The 17732-nt window shown below is 46.8% G+C and overlaps 1 protein-coding gene across 4 annotated transcripts in view; it reads right to left on the bottom strand.

Annotated features, from left to right (window-relative positions):
- RAD51C (RAD51 paralog C) overlaps positions 1 to 17732 on the bottom strand; it is a 326172-nt gene that overhangs the window by 218588 nt on the left and 89852 nt on the right. For all 4 annotated transcript variants that reach the window (XM_085649371.1, XM_085649372.1, XM_085649374.1 and 1 more), the window contains one exon: positions 6127 to 6385. In XM_085649371.1, coding sequence (XP_085505497.1) covers positions 6127 to 6385 — 259 coding nt within the window. The remainder of the gene's footprint in view (positions 1 to 6126; positions 6386 to 17732) is intronic.

Genomic DNA, 17732 nt, shown 5'->3' with positions numbered 1-17732 from the left:
CCCCCCTTTCTGGTTTGGATTCGGAGGGACCGTGCTCAGGTGGTGTTGTTTGCACCCCGTTGGCCTGGAGGGGGAGGGGGATTGGTTTCCTCTCCTGACAGGGTTGTGTTCGACCAGGAGTGGGTCCTTCCTGTGGTTCCGTCTTCTTTGGTGTTTCTGGCCCTTCCCCTGAGCTCCTTGCAGAGGTTACACCTGACGGCCTGGCGGTTGAGCGGCAGGGCTTAGCTGTTTTTGGGGTCCTTGACCATCTGGCTGTTACTTTATATGCTTCTCGGAGGTCAGCCACCCTTCTGTCCTATGCAAGGCATTGGTGGGCCTTTTCGGCCTAGTGTGCTGATAAGGAGGTTGATCCCACGGTGGTTGACCTCTTTTTGGTGATGCAGTTCCTTCAGGATGGGGCTCATCTGGGGTTGTCAGTGGCTTCTCTGCGGGTGCAGTGGGCGGCCATTGAGGCATTTCGGGACTCCTGGCGTAATGTGAGGGATGATGGGGGCCTGATGCCTCGTTTTGTTTTCAGGGCTTGTTGAATTTGTTTCCTCGCCCTGCCCGATCTTTTCCTACTTGGAATTTGCAGCTGGTGTTGGATGTCCTATCCGGTCCTCGCTTTGAGCCCCTTGGGGGTCTAGAGTTAAAACTCGACTTTTAAAACTTGTTTTTTGGTAGCCATCACCTTGGCGCAACTCCTGGGTGAGTTGGGGGCTTTGTCTTGTAAGAATCCCTTCTGCAAGATTTTTTCGTTTTGGTGCCAATACTGTCCTTTGTCCCTAAGGTCAATTACGCGTTTCATCTCAATCAGGAGGTGATTTTACCTGAATTCTGTCCTGCTCCTTCCTCGGCTGAGGAATCTCGTTTGCACTATTTGGATGTGCGACGTGCTTTGCTGTGGTACCTGCAGGTTGTGGAGTCCTCCAGTAAGGGGGACGCTTTGTTTGTTAATTTTAGTCCTGCTAATTCTGCTAAGAAAAGTGTGAAGCCTTCCACGGCTATGGTGCGTCACTGGATTCGGTCCACAGTTTTACTAGCTTACAAGCTGCGTGGGGTGGATCCCCCGGTTGGGGTTCAGGGCCATTCTACTCGCAGTATGGCTGCTATGGTTGCTGAGTTGCAGGGTACCTCTGTGGTGATCTGTAGGGCTGCGACCTGGTCTTCCCCTTCTACGTTTGTCCGTCACTATTGGATTGCTGGTCTGGAATGTTTGGATAATTTTCTGGGCCACAGGGTCTTGCCCTCTTTGAGGGACCAGAGGTGTTGATCTGCTGTGTTTGCTGCAAGTTTTTATATTTTGGTGTTCTTTCTCACTCAGTTATCAATCTCTGTATTTTTCTGCTTGCTATGTCCTCAATTGTGCTGAAGGAAGGCGAGGGAGGGAACGGGAGGTAATGCATCCATTACTATTGATAATGGCATTACTCCTATCCCTACTCCTTCACCTTCCTTCTAGAACCTTCCCACCCTCCCGGTGCGGTACATATGACTGCTAGCTCGGCTTGTTTATGTACAGGTGGAGGTGGGGGCGGGCAGAGTTTTTATGGGCTGGGGGTAGGCGGGGCCTCAATTGTGCTGAGGGAAGGCAAGGGAGTAGGACTAGGTGTAATACCATTATCAATAGTAATGGACGCATTTTGATGTAGTATATACAGAACCAGCTTCCTACAGTACCATGCACAGTTCCCACATTCAAGGCAGCCCTTCATAAATGGTTCGGAAGAGTAATGCCATAGACAAGATAAAGGTGCAGACTTGAGTGGAGAGTCTGTCACCCTGTGCCTATTCATAAACATGTTAATCACTCCTGAACAACAGTACTGCAGAAGGAAACTTAGTACATGCTAGAGCACAAGATGAGTTAGTTACATACAGTATGCACGCTTGGTGATTGGACTGCTCATAGCAGAGTTGCATAACCACTCACCATTGCACTCTGGTTCTATCTGACCCATAGCACTAGGAATCAAAAGTTATAAGCTGGCAGATGACAATGCAGTTTTTGTCAAATTGGTTAGATGCTTTGGTTGACATCACACCCAGTTATAAAAACCAGGATAGAGCAAAGAAATAATGCTCACCATAGTAGTGCCTGTGGCAGAACTGTTGCAGAATGTTGCTAGTGCAGCTTGACCAGCCCTAGCTCAACACTGTATGTGTAAGCAGTTGGAGTATTAGGTGAGGAAGACGAGAAATCACCTCAAATAATAATTACAGTCCTTGTTAGGGTGAACCACAAGAGTCAACAAATAAATATATGCTTAACCCTCTGGAAGTGTGGCATAAAAACCAGTCAGGCTTAACTTAGAGGCAATGTCCAAAGTATTTGTGTCATTAAGAGTTATGGGGTAAGCCAGTATCCCGCAGAACCTGGGAAATCACATGCTGTAGAGCAACAATTGGTTCTGTAGGAATGTACAATATTTCTTATTAAACCTCTTTATCTCCTGTTTGACTAGGAGTTCTCAAATAAATAATACAGCACCACAGATTAGTCAGGTAAAAACAGAGAGACAGAGAAAAAGATTACATTTACCACAGTATATTATAAATCATAAGTCGTGAAACAATGCAGATATTGATAAGTCAAGACAACACACAAACTATGAGTGTTCTTCATCACTTAGAGCCAGCATGAAGCCATTCCAAGCTGCCAGCATGTGCAGGACTGCCCCCCCCTCCCCCCAAGTGTCAGTCGCTCTTATTTTGCTCTGTCTGGGTACAACCAGTATTTTGGGTCTTTCTGCAATGAACTCCTTCCTTATATGCCTCAACAGGCCTAGCTTTGGAGATAGATGAAGCGTGAGATGATATGCATAGCCAATGAGGACTTTAGGTCTGGTTGTGTAGGGTCAGTCAGAGCCTTGCATCCATTCTGTACCTTCTTGGGCGTTTTCACCTGGAGACCTCACAGAGCGCATGCTCTGGGTGAAGGTCACTATACACTACTACTGGTTAAGAAGCTCTAACCAAAACATTGCTGAAGAATTCAAACTACCCAGTATCTAATCGCCAGGTTTACTCACACTGTAAGGCTACTTCGAGTATTTTTTGCTATACTAAAAAAAATAAAAAAATAAAAGGGCGTTTTTTCCCAGCAACGACAAAGTCAGTCAGTGTCTCATTCAAAACTATAGGCCCTCAAGGGCCATAGTAGTAGCGTGCTACTCATCACTAAGTGCTTTGACGCCTCGTCAGGGGTAGAAAGCGCTATATAACTGCAATTTACATAGCGAGTGAAACCACCTCAATCATGCATACGGAGCTACATTGATAACTTTATTGTTCTAAGTTAACAGCTATACGATGAGGTAACGTTCTACACTGGCTGAGTACTGTGAGAAATGTCACGAAAGATATAGGTTTTAAATACAAATAAAAAGAGGTCAACGTAAAACTATGCAAACTGGGCAAGCGGAGTTTATCTACTTAATTTTCCAATCGTCAGTGCTTTGTTTATTCCAGGAACCCTTTAATACCCAATGAAGATTACCATTGAAGAACCCTCCCAGCAGACCCAGAAGCAAGAAAGCCCCCTGGTTCACCGACGAACTCAAGGACTCCAAGAAGACCTGCCGCACCCTCGAGAAAGCCTGGCTCCACGACCGGACCACTGACAACATGACCGCCCTCAAACACACCACCCGCAAGCACCACCAGCTCATCCGCACCACCAAGAAGAAATCACTGAAGGAGCGACTGGACAACAACGCCCACGACAGCAAGGAACTCTTCAGCATCGTCAAGGAGTTCTCCAACCCCAGCACCGGCAACAACGACATCACCCCTTCACAAGATCTCTGCGACTCCCTCGCCTCGTTCTTCCACCGCAAGATTGCCGACATCCACAACAGTTTCGGCGCACCATCCACGCACCCAACCACCGAACCAACGAACCCCACCGCCACCCGGACCATGGTGACCACCGAAGACACAGCCCGCACGATGAACACCATCCACTCCGGCTCTCCAACCGACCCCTGCCCCCACCACGTCTTCAACAAGGCCGACTCCACCATCGCACCCCAACTCCGGGACATCATCAACACCTCCTTCAACACCGCCACCTTCCCGGAGAGCTGGAAGCATGCCGAGCTCAGCGCCCTACTGAAGAATCCAACAGCGGACCCCACCAACCTCAAAAACTTCCGACCCATCTCGCTCCTCCCTATTCCCGCCAAAGTCATCGAGAAGATCGTCAACAAACAGCTTGCCGTCTTCCTCGAGACGAACGGATCCCTCGACCCCTCGCAGTCCGGTTTCAGAGCCAACCACAGCACCGAGACCGCCCTCATCGCAGCCACCGACGACATCCGAGCCCTGCTCGACAACGGGGAAACAGCGGCACTCATCCTCCTGGACCTCTCCGCAGCATTCGACACTGTCTGCCACCGCACCCTAGTCCAACGCCTCGACAACACCGGCATCCAAGAGAAGGCACTGAAGTGGATCATCTCATTCCTCGCCGGAAGAACACAGAGAGTCCGCCTCCCCCCGTTTCGATCCGAGGCCACCGAAGTCATCTGTGGAGTCCCGCAAGGATCATCACTCAGCCCCACCCTCTTCAACGTCTACATGAGACCTCTAGCCGCCAACGCACGCCAACACAACCTCAACATCATCTCCTACGCCGACGACACCCAGCTGATCCTCTCCCTCACCAGAGACCCCGACACCGCCAGAACCAGCCTACACGAAGGGATGAAAGACGTCGCCGAGTGGATGAAGAACAGCCGCCTGAAACTGAACTCAGACAAGACGGAAGTCCTCATCCTGGGACCATCACCCTCCGCCTGGAACGACTCCTGGTGGCCCCCAGCCCTGGGCACCGCCCCCAAGCCAACAGACCACGCACGCAACCTGGGCTTCATCCTGGACTCCTCCCTCTCGATGACCAGACAAGTCAACGCCGTATCCTCATCATGCTTTCACACCCTTCGCATGCTTCGCAAGATCTTCCGATGGATCCCGACCGAAACCAGGAAGACGGTCACCCAGGCCCTCGTCACCAGCCGACTGGACTACGGAAACACCCTCTACGCCGGAACCACAGCCAAGCTACAGAAAAGACTCCAACGCATCCAGAACGCCTCCGCCCGACTCATTCTGGACATCCCCCGACGCAGCCACATCTCCGGCCACCTGAGGGACCTGCACTGGCTCCCCGTTGACAAGAGGATCACGTTCAGGCTCCTCACCCACGCACACAAGTCTCTCCACGACCTGGGCCCCAAGTACCTCAACGACCGCCTGACCTTCTATACGCCCACCCGCCAGCTACGTTCTACCAGCCTCACCCTCGCAACCGTACCACGCATCCGAAGAGCCACCGCCGGAGGCAGATCCTTCTCCTACCTGGCGGCCAAGACATGGAACTCCCTCCCCATCCACCTCCGGCTGACCCAGGACCACCTCGCCTTCAGGAGACAACTCAAGACCTGGCTGTTCGAGCAGTAGCGGACCCCTTCCCCCAAGCGCCTTGAGACCCTTCCGGGTGAGTAGCGCGCTATACAAATGCTATGATTGATTGATTGATTGAGTAAATTGGATAGCCACCGAAATGCATATTCCCATTAGATGAACTCTAAAACCTGTAATGTAGTAGCATTGGTTGGCTTTTGACGGCCCTTCATAGGACCTGAACATATATTCTGACCACCATATGAAGGCTTCAAAATTCACTGCCCAATAAACTACTTAACAGGGTTGAACTACTTTGTCTATGTTCCGTTAAAAGCACATGTTTTCAAAATACTACAGACGCCATAACATGGTAGGAAAATGTTCGGTTCCGTTATTTTTCAAATTTATTTTGAGCTATTCAATAACTATGAACATACTCTATTGGCCAATCTCTTGAGAAAGTGCAAAGACCATTGTGTCACAACATAAGGAAGAGCACGTTAAAGAACTGTTAATTTAGGATTGTTTTTAAACAGAAATTATGTAATTAATTATACTGTATGTTAAGTGCATGTGTCAAGATAGTTCACACAAATTCCAAGGCGTAGAATGATCAGGTCAATCTTGCTACCTAAGGAATTAATTTCTGGCTTTGCAAATTCTCACATTTGTACAAACAATATCAACAAGGATGTCGCATTGAAGCACACCGGGCTCCTAGATAAACAGATATTTTACCAAAGTTGTGTTTTGCCTACACCTGGAGCACCACAGATCTCGGTGACTTTGGTGAGAGGAACTCCACCGCCCAGAAGGTCGTCCAGCGCCGAGCAGAAGGTGATGATGGAGCCCACACTTTGCTCCTGCTCCAGCAGGTCGAGGGCGGTGCACCTGCGGATGGACTGTGGGGCTCTCCCAACAGGACCTGCCTCTCCACGAGATTCACGACGGACGATCTGCAAGGCTTCGAGCGCCTCCTCCTTGGTGATTCCAATTTCTGAAAGTCAAACAAATGGGGTGCCTGTTAAAGTTTAGCATTAAGAAACCCCAAAAGGAGGAGCTCACTCAAGTAGAGGCCTTAGGCTTCTGTGTTCCAAATAAGATGAAAATTTGAGGTTAGTCTTTTTGGTGACAGGGAAACCACGAAAAACGAATTCGTGATTATCATGATATTTCTTCCGCTTATCAGTTTTCAGGAAATGGCTGACGTGGAGCTTGATTGGCTATTTAGGCATGGCCGTGTGCTAGGCTACTAACAGGTCTATATAGTGTATGTTGTAATTATTTTCTCACTGCTAAAACCTTTTGCTCAGCTCGTAGGGTCTGATGGTGTACATTATGGTTACTACATGTGTGATATAGGTTCGTAAGGCTTTTGATTCCAGTTCAATGCTTTTTTTCCCCGATTACTCCTCCTAAATCGATCTGAGCAAGTGCAACCTTTTTGACAAGAGGCACATGGAGGAGTTAAATTCAGCTAGTTTGGAAGGCAGTGGGCCCTGTGGCCAGTTTTGTGAAGTCTTGCGTGTACGCCCTGGTATGGTGCATAGTTCCAATCCTGAAGCAGAACCGACAACTCACCACAGTAGGAACTCAATGAAAAAATTACAGAAATGCAGTCAGAGGAGTCCTTCTCCCTTGCCCCATACTCGTGTACCTAGGTATTACTGCAGCCTTGGTCTTAATTTCTGATTTGGTTAAGCTAAAATGCCTCAAAGGTTTCAGGTAAGAGACCAGAACTTTCCTAAACCCACTCATTCCAGTGAGCAAGAAAAGCAAGAGACACAGAGTAAATATTTCCTTGCCAGGACTAGAGACAAGTATTAAGCTTTTCACAACAGCAGCAACAGTCTGCGTAGATACGAGGAGAGCCACCTCCAATCAATTTTTGACTGACCCTTTTTGGACATTTTGTCAGTCTTTTGAGATTTTTCTCTTGGTGTGGCGGGATGTCAACCAGGCAGGCCGTTTTGATGTAAGGTGCAATTAGACAGGGAGAGAACAAAAACCTCAGATAGGGTCCACCCTGCGCTCCTACTATCTCCAATAAGCGACCCAGCATACCAGCCAAGTTCTATGCAAAAAGACAACTACGCATAAAGATAACAGACTAGCCCAACATTGCATTTCTAGACCCGAGTGCTGCTTTAAAAAAAGAACAAAACAGCAAAAACTATTTCAGATGAGCACAGAGATTGTAAGTGCAGGCGGGGCTAGTCTGCATCTTCGGAGGCGTAAACTTCTTAAAAGGGTTTTAAAAAGTGCTTTCGTGGTACGCTGTGCAAATTACAAAAGAACATAAAGTGCAATAGTGATTGTGCACAATAGTTATCATAGGGCCAACAAGAAACTAAGTTCCCATTTTGTCCTAAAAAATTTTTTTATAAGAGGGATCAATAAATTGTCGCTGCTTTGAAGCGGAAAAGGAGGGACCACTCCCATATTGACAGGTCCAGCAACAAATACATAGGGGAGACGTCTGTGTATAGAAGAATGTAATACTGCAACACAGATGGTTTGGATAGCTCAAGTGTCAACCTAATGTTTGCACAGTGGCCTTAAAAAGTGTTTTCACCTCCATCTTAGCATTTTTAGGAATCTAGGTTCAGTAAACCACCAGGATAACCCGAGGGTATCTTGTATATAACTCAACCAGGGTATGGCACAAGCCCTATCCAGCATCAGGCAGTCAGATATAATGTCCTTATAGAGTTTAGCAGCGGGGTTCAACCAAATACTAACCCATAATAAGAGTGGTACCAGCTGGATTGGGCCCTCAATAAAACCCTGCTTAGCTCATGGTGGGTAATAAGGCTTGGAGTGGAGGGCGGTGAGCTTAACAGCCTACGCAAGAAGCAGATTTCCTCTGCCTGGAGAGAACTGTATTTCCGAAAAAAACATTCTCCTGCTCCATAACAGGCTACACTGATGCATTGAGAGTTATAAACTTTCAGAGGTGGAGACACAGTCCCCCTAATTTGCGGTCTAATGAGATTGTAGACTGAGCCCTCAGTTTTACTTAATTTGACACAGAACTGAGCACAGTGGGGATTCCAAGATCCTGTAGAACTGAAATTTAAACCCAAGTAACAAAAGGTCTCAACACTCCTCAAAACATGCCCATTGATACTAATTTTATTTAGCCTTAGTTTACCCGGACCACAGGACATGAATTGGGACTTGGAGTAATTCGCGTTGAGATTCAAATTGTGCATAAATAATGCAAAGCAGACTACCTGATGTCTCAGTGTTTTAAGGGGCAGGGCTAACAGTATCGCATCGTCCGCATATAATAAAGCGGGAATAGGGGAGCCTGTGGTTCTGGGTATGTCTGTGTGAGAAGATAAGTGGGCTGTAAGTCCGTTAATGTAAAAAATAAATAATAAAGGAGCCAATAAACAGCCTTGCCTCACTTCACTCTTTAAAGGGAATTCAGATGGAAGCTCCCCAAGTGAATTTTGGCGGATCCGAGCTGAAAGGTCTGAGTGCAAGCAGTATAAAAACTTCACCAGAGGAGGATCCACGCCTTGGTCCAGCAACATTAGCCAGAGTTTGGTTCTGTTCACTGAATCAAAGGCAGTGGGTAGATCCATGAAAGCTAAATATGTGGGTGAACGTTTAGCCTTGGTGTATTTAGAGATGGTCAAAGCCAAGTTCAGGCATTGTTCGTTAGTTCCTAATTTGCGGGAGCCCCGAGCTGCGGATGTAGCGCCTCCAGGCGCAAGAGTGACATGGACGGTGGCGGCGACAGCTGTAAGCAGTTCTGGGGCTTGTAGGCTCCTGCCTTCTTCCCCTGTGGCGTTAAAAGGGCGTCTGTATACACGTGGGATGTGTGCGAGCAGGAATCCTGCAGGGCGGACGTGTCTGGGTGGTTAGTGGAAGGAGATGTAACAGTTCATGTAGGAGGAGCCTACGTTATGTAGTGCCTTGAATATGCATGCGAGGATTTGAAATGAGCATGTTTGAGTAACCGGAGCCCGTAGAGATCCCCGAGGCATGGCGTGATGAGAGTTCCGTGTGGGAGGTAGATGAAGAGTCTGGTTGCAGAGTTTTGGATGGTTTGTAGTCTTCTGGTGAGTTGCTTGGTGATCCTGGCGTAGAGGGTGTTCTCACAGTCCAACTTGCAGGCGACTAGTGTGTGAGTGACAGTTTTTCTGGTGTTGCTTTAGAGCCATTTAAAGTTCTTCCTCAGCATCTTCAGGGTGTGGAATCAGGATGAAGGGATGGTGTTAACTTGTGCGGTCATGTCCAGTTTGCTGTCAATGATGAGTCCAAGGTTCCTGCCATGGGGCTAGGTGTGGGTTTGAGTTCTACCTGCCACCAGTTGGAGTCCCATAGTGAGGGTTTTTTGCCGAAGATTACTACTTCAGTCTTGCCGGTGTTGAACTTAGACAGTTGCATTTCATCCAGTTTGCGACTTTGGTCATGCAGGATGTGAACTTGTTTTTCTGTTGGGAGACTTGTCTCAGAGGGAGAGTTTGAGTTGTGTATCGTCAGCGTAGGAGAGGATGGTGATGTGCGGGGATGATGCTGACCAGAGGTATCATATATGTGTTGAAGAGGGTGGACCTGATGAATGAACTTGACGTACTCTGCAGATTAGTATGCGGCCTTCCCAGGAGTAAGGTGCCAGGCTGAAAGCTTGTGTTCTATCCATTAATAAAGAGTAGATCCAGTGGGCAGTGTACCCCTGAATGCCAATCTCGCACAGGCATCCAATAAAGATGGGTTGGGAGACCTTGTCAAATGCTGCAGAGCATCATGCAAATGACTGCTTCGTGTCTCCTCTGTCAAGGATAATGCAAAAATGAGCGCCTTTTCTGTACTATGGTTAGGCCTGAATCCAGTTTGTATGGCATCGAGGAGCTGGTGGATCCTAAGATGGCCAGTGAGGCGCTGGTTAATTAGTTTCTTTAAGACCTTGGCCATGTGTGTTAGGAGAAATTGGTTATGTAGTTGGAGAGCGTGGCTGGGTCAGTGTTGGTTTCTTGAGCATGGGCATGAGGGTAGCATATTTCTAGGTATCAAGGAATGTCAGTCACTGGAGGCACTAAGGGTGGGTGTTTGTATTTGGTGAACACATGGTAGGGACAAGGGTCGGAGGATGATGACCTGCTGGTGCAGGATGTCATCCTTACCCTTAATCTATTTGTCAAAGTTAGCAGACAAACTTCAGGCTCATGGAGCAATTCATGTATTTAGATCAGTTTCTGCAGGTCATTCCTCTGCAGGAGTATCAGTTGGTGAGCCTCCATTATAGGCAATTTTCAAGTAGCATACATCAAAAACAATTGGGCAGTAAATAAAGTCATAAATACATCCCACTGGCCTGAACAGAGGCAGACGGAACAACTGTGGGATATAGCCCTTGTACCAGTGTCTGCAGTCCTTAAGATCAAGCCATTTAATGCACAGCTGATTCTGGATAGAATACAAATGACAGATGTTTCCTAGAGTTCGGCCTTGCATGGTAGGTGTCAGTCTAGCTAGGTTGTACAAAGACAGTGTGTCGATAGAGCTCGAGTGTCTGGTTGAAACCACAGTGTTTGATGTGAGTTATGTATGCTGGTATGGCATCTATTAGGGTAACGGCACACCTTGTATTTCCAATTAGACCTACATGAAGTGTATTACTAGAGGGGAAATAGCAGCATTGATTAGACTGAAGGTCTCCAACTTTCACAAAACTATCCAAGATGCACTTCCAGTCCCGCCCCCTGAAAGCAGGGTACTATATGAAAAAATGTGGGGTTTGAACTACCTGGCTTACTGCATGTAGGAGCTTTGCACTGAAGAAAAACATCTTAAGAAATATGAAACTTACTCATTGACCCTACATAACCTCATTCAATACAAAGACATCTGGCATCCCACTTACTGGGTATCACCCACAATAAAGAAATAATCAAGATACCTTTTTTTGTATATAACCTGGTCTCCTCGGGTTATAGAAGCATATTGGGCGAAGCTGGAGATTTCTATCATAGGTCTTATATTCCAAACAACAAAAATATACCACTGTAAGACCCAATCAGTAATTCACCTTTGCAAGGCAAAATGGCTCCAGAAACTAACACAACGACTTACCCCACGGCAATTTGGACTCAACTACAGCATACACTTCAATCCATTGTATCAGTATTAAACTGCTACTCAGAAAAACTGGATCTCTGGGTTGACCTCTTCAACTCACTGGCCATCTTCACAGCAGGGATTGACAACTAGCTCGACAACCTAAACAAATTAATTTTCAGAGCACAATCTTCCACAAACTTCACACAGTCAGTTGGTTTAATAAATGTCCAGAGCACCACCAACTGAATTGTAAATAGTCCGTCAATTCGACAGGTCCATATTGGTAAAATAAACTCCAATGGCTGTAAAATTAATACAAAAGACTGATGATTCCATTAGCTTTTATAATGAGTTATTCCATTTCTTGTACAGTTTGATTTGAACAACAGCCAACACGTATTTCGTCGTACTCTACTTTTTAGAGGCTCTAATAAGTTGTCAATATACAGGTATTTAGTCCAATGAGAATATGAAATGCGAATCCTGATGCTCGGCGCCCCGAGCTCCACAAGTAAGAATAATCTTATCAAAAACAGGAGGAAGTCAACAACGGGAATGTCCATTTGTTTCAGTAAGGAGCCTGATAAGCCCAGGTCTTCATATTACAGCCGCCCGATCCGAATCCGAACCAAGTGGGGCTCTTTGGTCCAAATTAAAGACCTGGGGAATTCCACTGAAGCTCCTGGATGTCATTATCCAGCTACACTTCAACATGTGGATTCGCATCAAACTAGGTGATAGAGTCTGTTATCAAGGAAAATAACTTGAGGAGTAAAGCATGGGGGCGTGATGGCCCCCCTGCTATTTAACTTATGCATCACCGACATGTCACAAACCCTAAACTCTTAACAGCCACCCCCCAAGTTAGGTGGTGAAAACATAAGCAACCTACTTTCTGCTGATTACCTCGCAATGTTCAGTTTTACCTGTATCAGGTTACAACGTCTGCTAAATCAACTACATGCCTGTACAACAGCCAACCCCCTGGAGGCAAACTTAAAGAAAACCAAGGTAGTAATGCTAAGAAGGAAAAAACACCCCAGAGGAGGCAGTTTTCATAACAACAAAGGGGTAAGTCGGTCAATCATATAAGCATCTGGTGGTACTTCTAGACGCAAGAGGCTCATCCATTCAGCGTCAGAAGGGAGTCGAAGCAAAGGCTCTGACACTTCAGACAGTTCTAATAAAACGCTCAAAGACCCTTCTAAGTCCAACCCTATCCCTGTTACTGGAAGTTGTAGGAGCTAAAATGTCACCCACACAGTCTTATGGCAACAAAATACAATTGTGAAAACACCGCAGTGCACTCAATAAACATATCACAAGAATATATAAAAAAGTTCTCCTCCTGCCAAGGCTCTCGTGGCCCAAATCAGGTTGAAACTGAGACTACTCGATCAGGGGCTGTAAGTGCTGGTGCCTATCTCAATCTGTGCCACAAGCTGCGTGCAGCCACTGGAGTCCTCCTACGAGTACTGCTGTGGGTGGAAATAAAAACTAGAAGCCCAAGTCAAGCACGCTATCGGTTCTTTGAGGAATGTCGGCAGCTTCTAGATGTGAAAGATCTTTGGGACAGCAACCCGAGCCATCAAGTCTTCAAGCTGGGTATCAAAAAATGTGTCCGCACCTCAGTCATACCTTTCTCATAGGGATGCCCTCACCATACGCAAGCACTCCTGGGCATTCATTAACACCTACTGACCAGCATCACCCGTCACTTATCTTGCCTGTACTTATTCCAATCAACTGAAGGCAAGATTCAGGGCTCTGAGGCTGGATTAGTGAACATTTTTGAAACACCTTGCCAGTTGGCGTTGACCTACGGAAGGCACACTCTGGGGGGGGGGGGCTTTCTGCGGGCAGCGCGAGGAATCCCTCTAACATGTTGTGTGTCTTTGTCCTGCACTGCTAGCCGAACAAAAAATTAGGGTAAAGCAAGAATGGAAGCCATCATCGCCTCGCTTACCCAGATAATTTTCATCTTAATAGCCAGTTGACAAAGTTAGTCTCTTTAGCAGAGAACAAACTATGTCACCTAGGAATCCTATTAGCTAGCACCAGTACAATGATCGCATGATTGTCCATCCCTCCTCAAGTCAGTGAAAATACAGCACCGGCGACAAGATAACCACGTCATTACCAGCAACTGCACCAGTACTTTTAGAACAAACACTTTATATCAGATTGTTAGCTCAGCTTATTTTATGCTTCTTGCACTCGTGCTGACATTTTAAAAGCACTGAGAGTTGAGGTATTTACTGTGTCTTTCAATGGGCACAGGCAACCCCAATATCAGGATCTGCCTCCGACAGTTACATCGAGCGATTTATTGCCGCACTCACCAATTGCACAAGCATTTTCCAGATACTACACACACAGGGTCTTCGTATTAGCCACAGTGAAAAGCGAATCATTTATTTTTAAGCACAAGTGATTGCATAAGCATTTTATTATTTTCACCAAAAGAAATTCTTCTCGAGTCTTGATACATAGCGAGCCCTTAGATCCAGTGATCCCCGTTTCAAAACGTGTCATGGACCTCAGCGTCAGGCAAACACGGGAGCAGAGCCTCAATAAGAGCTCCTCTTGAAGCCAAAAAACTTGATCGTTCAGACATACTAGGTTCTCCCGCTTTCATTGCCATATCTCAATGTTAGCCTCGTTCTTTGTGATGTATCTATCTGAATTAACTGAGCTTTTTACAATTTACACTATTTTCTCTCATTTGCAAATTTACGTATGCAACGTGCACTTTTCAAGCAGGATAGCCTCTTTAAAAACATTTATATGCTGCTAGCATTTTCTCTGCGTAGGCATTTTATAGTTAGCTTAAACGCCGCATTTATATTTCGTTATAACAACAGGACAGTCGTTTTTGCACTCATGATGTGAACTTTGGAGGAAGTACATGGTCCAGATTTGACATGAAAGCAAACTGGAAAATTAAATTATTGAAACATAAATCTCTAAAACGAACTCTTAGGTACTCCCAATATGTTGCCAGGAATATATAGGGTGTGTAATATGAGGGGGTCATCGTCCTTCCACCTATCTTTTACTGCCATGGAAGGAAATTGGGCAAGGGGATCCGGAACAACATCTTAAACATGCACACTCATACACTACTGCTGTCCCAATTTGTTCTTTTTAACCAGGTAACAACAATCAGTATCTGTGCAGGCCTGGGCACATCTCCCACTTCAGCACCACAGTTTTCGAATGTTCCCCATTTTTGCGGCTCAACCTAATTTTCGGTTATACGCCAAAGGCATACTCAAGCAGTGTATTCCATTTCTATGGACTGGCCACATCAGAAATTGCCAAAGAATCCTCAGAACAAATTTGACAGGTTAAAATTGTGTACCTTGGCCATAACAGTATGTGATGTTAGGCCTGCATAGTGTTGTCGGCCACCATTATGTGATACCAGCTCTGTGGGATACTGGGCATTGGTAGGATAGTATGTTAATGTGGGCCATTGCTGGATAAGGGACAATTATACTGGGTCTGTGCTTTGTGATAACAGGTCCACATTGTGTGATACTGCCACAATGCTCATAGTGTCTTAAGATTGACTGACCCAGCAGTGTATACTGAGACGGGTACTTCAAATGCACCAACACTTGTTTACATTTATTAAATTAAAGTGAATCTCTAGTTCTCTTCTTTGGTTGAGGATTTTGAGAGCAACCTGTAGTGGTGAACCAAAACCCCTCAGAGACCCTGACTGGATGTAGCTGCTCAAGGTGAATAAGGTGTTGAAGGGTACCTTTCTTTACAAGGGGACACTGCTACCTTTTCATATGTAAATAAAGAGTGGTGTGAAGACCTGCTAAACAGAGACCATAAACCAGAACGGAAAATATGTCTAAACCAAGAATGTAGCCAAGCCCGCACCAGCACTATCAGATTTTTTGATAACCAATTTTATTGGCATTTTAAACAACGAAGTAAACATAGCACCACTTTGATATATATTTGACATTTAAATACAGTTACAAGTGGTTTACCCTTTCTCTTTATTTGAAGTGTGAGCCCACCCGTGCTGTAGATACTCAATCCAACAGTCCCATCCATTTGCCCCATACCCACGCATGTTTAGTTGAGCACCCTCTTGCTTTGTATACAGCTTTTTCTTGGATGGCGCACCAATCCTTGCGCCATTTAGCCATATAGGGAGATGCAGAGTCCTTCCAAGCCGCTGCAATGTCTCTTTTAGCCATCAGAATGGCTGTTCCCAAAAATTGTTTGTCGGCCCGGGAGCCATCTAGTCCCTCGATCACCCCCAGGAGAAGGGCGAGGGGATTGAGGGGAACTTCCCACCCCAATATGCCACTCAGTTATGACACAATGGACGTCCAGTATTTAGAAAGGATGGCACGGGACCAAAACATGCGGTAGAAATCGGCTTGTTCTGCCTTACAACGCAGATATTGTGGGGACGGGAGGAAACCTGCTTTGTGGAGCCGCACTGGGGTAAGATATGCGCAGTGTAGGTATTGGATATGAATGAGGCGGAGCCTGGCTGATATAGTGAGTATCTTAGTGGCCATCAGTACATCCCTCCATTCCTCTAGAGGTCCAAGCCAGCGATCCCAGCGGGCTCTAAGAGGTTCTAGTGTGGACGTGGTATTGTTTATAAGGGATCAATACATTTGGGATATTCCCCCTTTTCCTAAGTTCCCCATAAGGAGCTTGGCCTCAGTGGGCTAAATTCAGGGATTGCCGTGTCGTCAGGGATGTGGAGGGCTAGGGCGTGACGCAGTTGAAGTTATCGGAAAAATTGGGTGGAGTGTAAGGAGTATGCCTGCTGTAGGTCCCGAAAGGAGGACAAGTGCTCCCCCTTAATATGTCTCCCAGGCAGGTTATGCCAATCAAATCACATTTCTGGAAACCTGTTAGTGTTGCAACCTCTCGCAACCAAGTGCCGTGCCACAGCGGTGTTTGCAGTGAGAGTTTAGTGTCTCAGTGGATGTGCCGCAGCATGGAGCGCCATGCCAGAAGAACTGTGAAGGTAACAATTGGTAGAGTGTGAGGAATCGTGGCCCCATAGAGCATTGCCTGGACTTGAGAGAATCTGAGGCTCTCCAATTCCAGCCGATAAGTTGGATCCGACCATCCACCGTTAAGACAATCATGGATCACTAAAAGGTACAAAAAGGGATTCACCATCCCCATACCCACTTTGTATGTGGCCTGCTGACAAGTTGTGAGGGCCAGACGCGATCTTGAGCCACCCCAGAGAAAGGTCATGATCATCCCATCCAGTTCACAGAACCAGCTACAAGGGAGGTGGAGTGGAAGATTTTGAATGGTGTACAAGAGACGGGGGAGGACCAGCATCTTGAAGAGAGCGACTCTACCCAGGGGGTTAAGTGGAAAAGTTTGCCAATGGCGAAGGTAGTCTTTCGTACGTTTAAGGAGTGGGGTGAGATTAGGGGACCAGGTTAGTTCGGGGAGGAGCGCCACCCAGATCCCAAGATATTTGAATGAGAGCCTTCACAAGGGGATAGTTGCTTGCCAATCCACACATTCTCTAGAGGCATGGAGGGGCACCACAATGGACTTGGCTGGGTTGAGACGTAAGTCAGATGCCCTCTCAAATCAATGGAGGATCTGCAGAGATCTTGGTCCGGAGTGGGGCGGGTCAGCCAAGTCGAGGAGGACATCATCCGCATACAAGTCGATCCGGTCCGCTTGGGAGCTCTGCCAGCGCCACCCTTGTATCTGGCCATTTGCGACAAGCCAAAGGATCAATTGCCAGGGCAAAAAGGAGAGGGGAGAGCAGACATCCCTGCCGGGTTCCCCTCTCATTCGGGAAGGCGTCCGATAAAGCTCCATTTATAAGGACCTTGGCTGACTGAGTAGAGTAAAGGACCTTTACCATTCTTTGATAGGAGGGCCCAAATCCTGCCTTTTCCAACACGTCCCCAAGGTAATGCCAATTAACCATATCAAAGGCCTTTTCAAAATCAAGTAGCACTAAGGCTAGGTATGGTGGAAGGAGACTACGGTGGGCGAGGGCTACTTGTAGGCGCCTAAGACAGTGCTGTGTGCTGCGGCGTGGCATGAAGCCACAATGGTCTGGGTGTATGAGGGTATGGGGCACCTGCTTCATGCAGGTAGAGATTTTAACCGCCGTGTTAATGAGTAAGATTGGGACGTTTTGAGCACATGAGGGTGGGGGAGAGTGTGCTTTAGGTATGACCACGATAGTCCGTGACAGAGGAGAAGGTGCTTTTTTCTATAGCTTTTTTCTATAGCTCCCT

Source organism: Triturus cristatus, chromosome 3_2 (genome assembly GCF_964204655.1).
Source record: "Triturus cristatus chromosome 3_2, aTriCri1.1, whole genome shotgun sequence".
Taxonomy (NCBI): Eukaryota; Metazoa; Chordata; class Amphibia; order Caudata; family Salamandridae; genus Triturus; species Triturus cristatus.
This window is presented reverse-complemented; position numbering and strand designations above follow the sequence as displayed.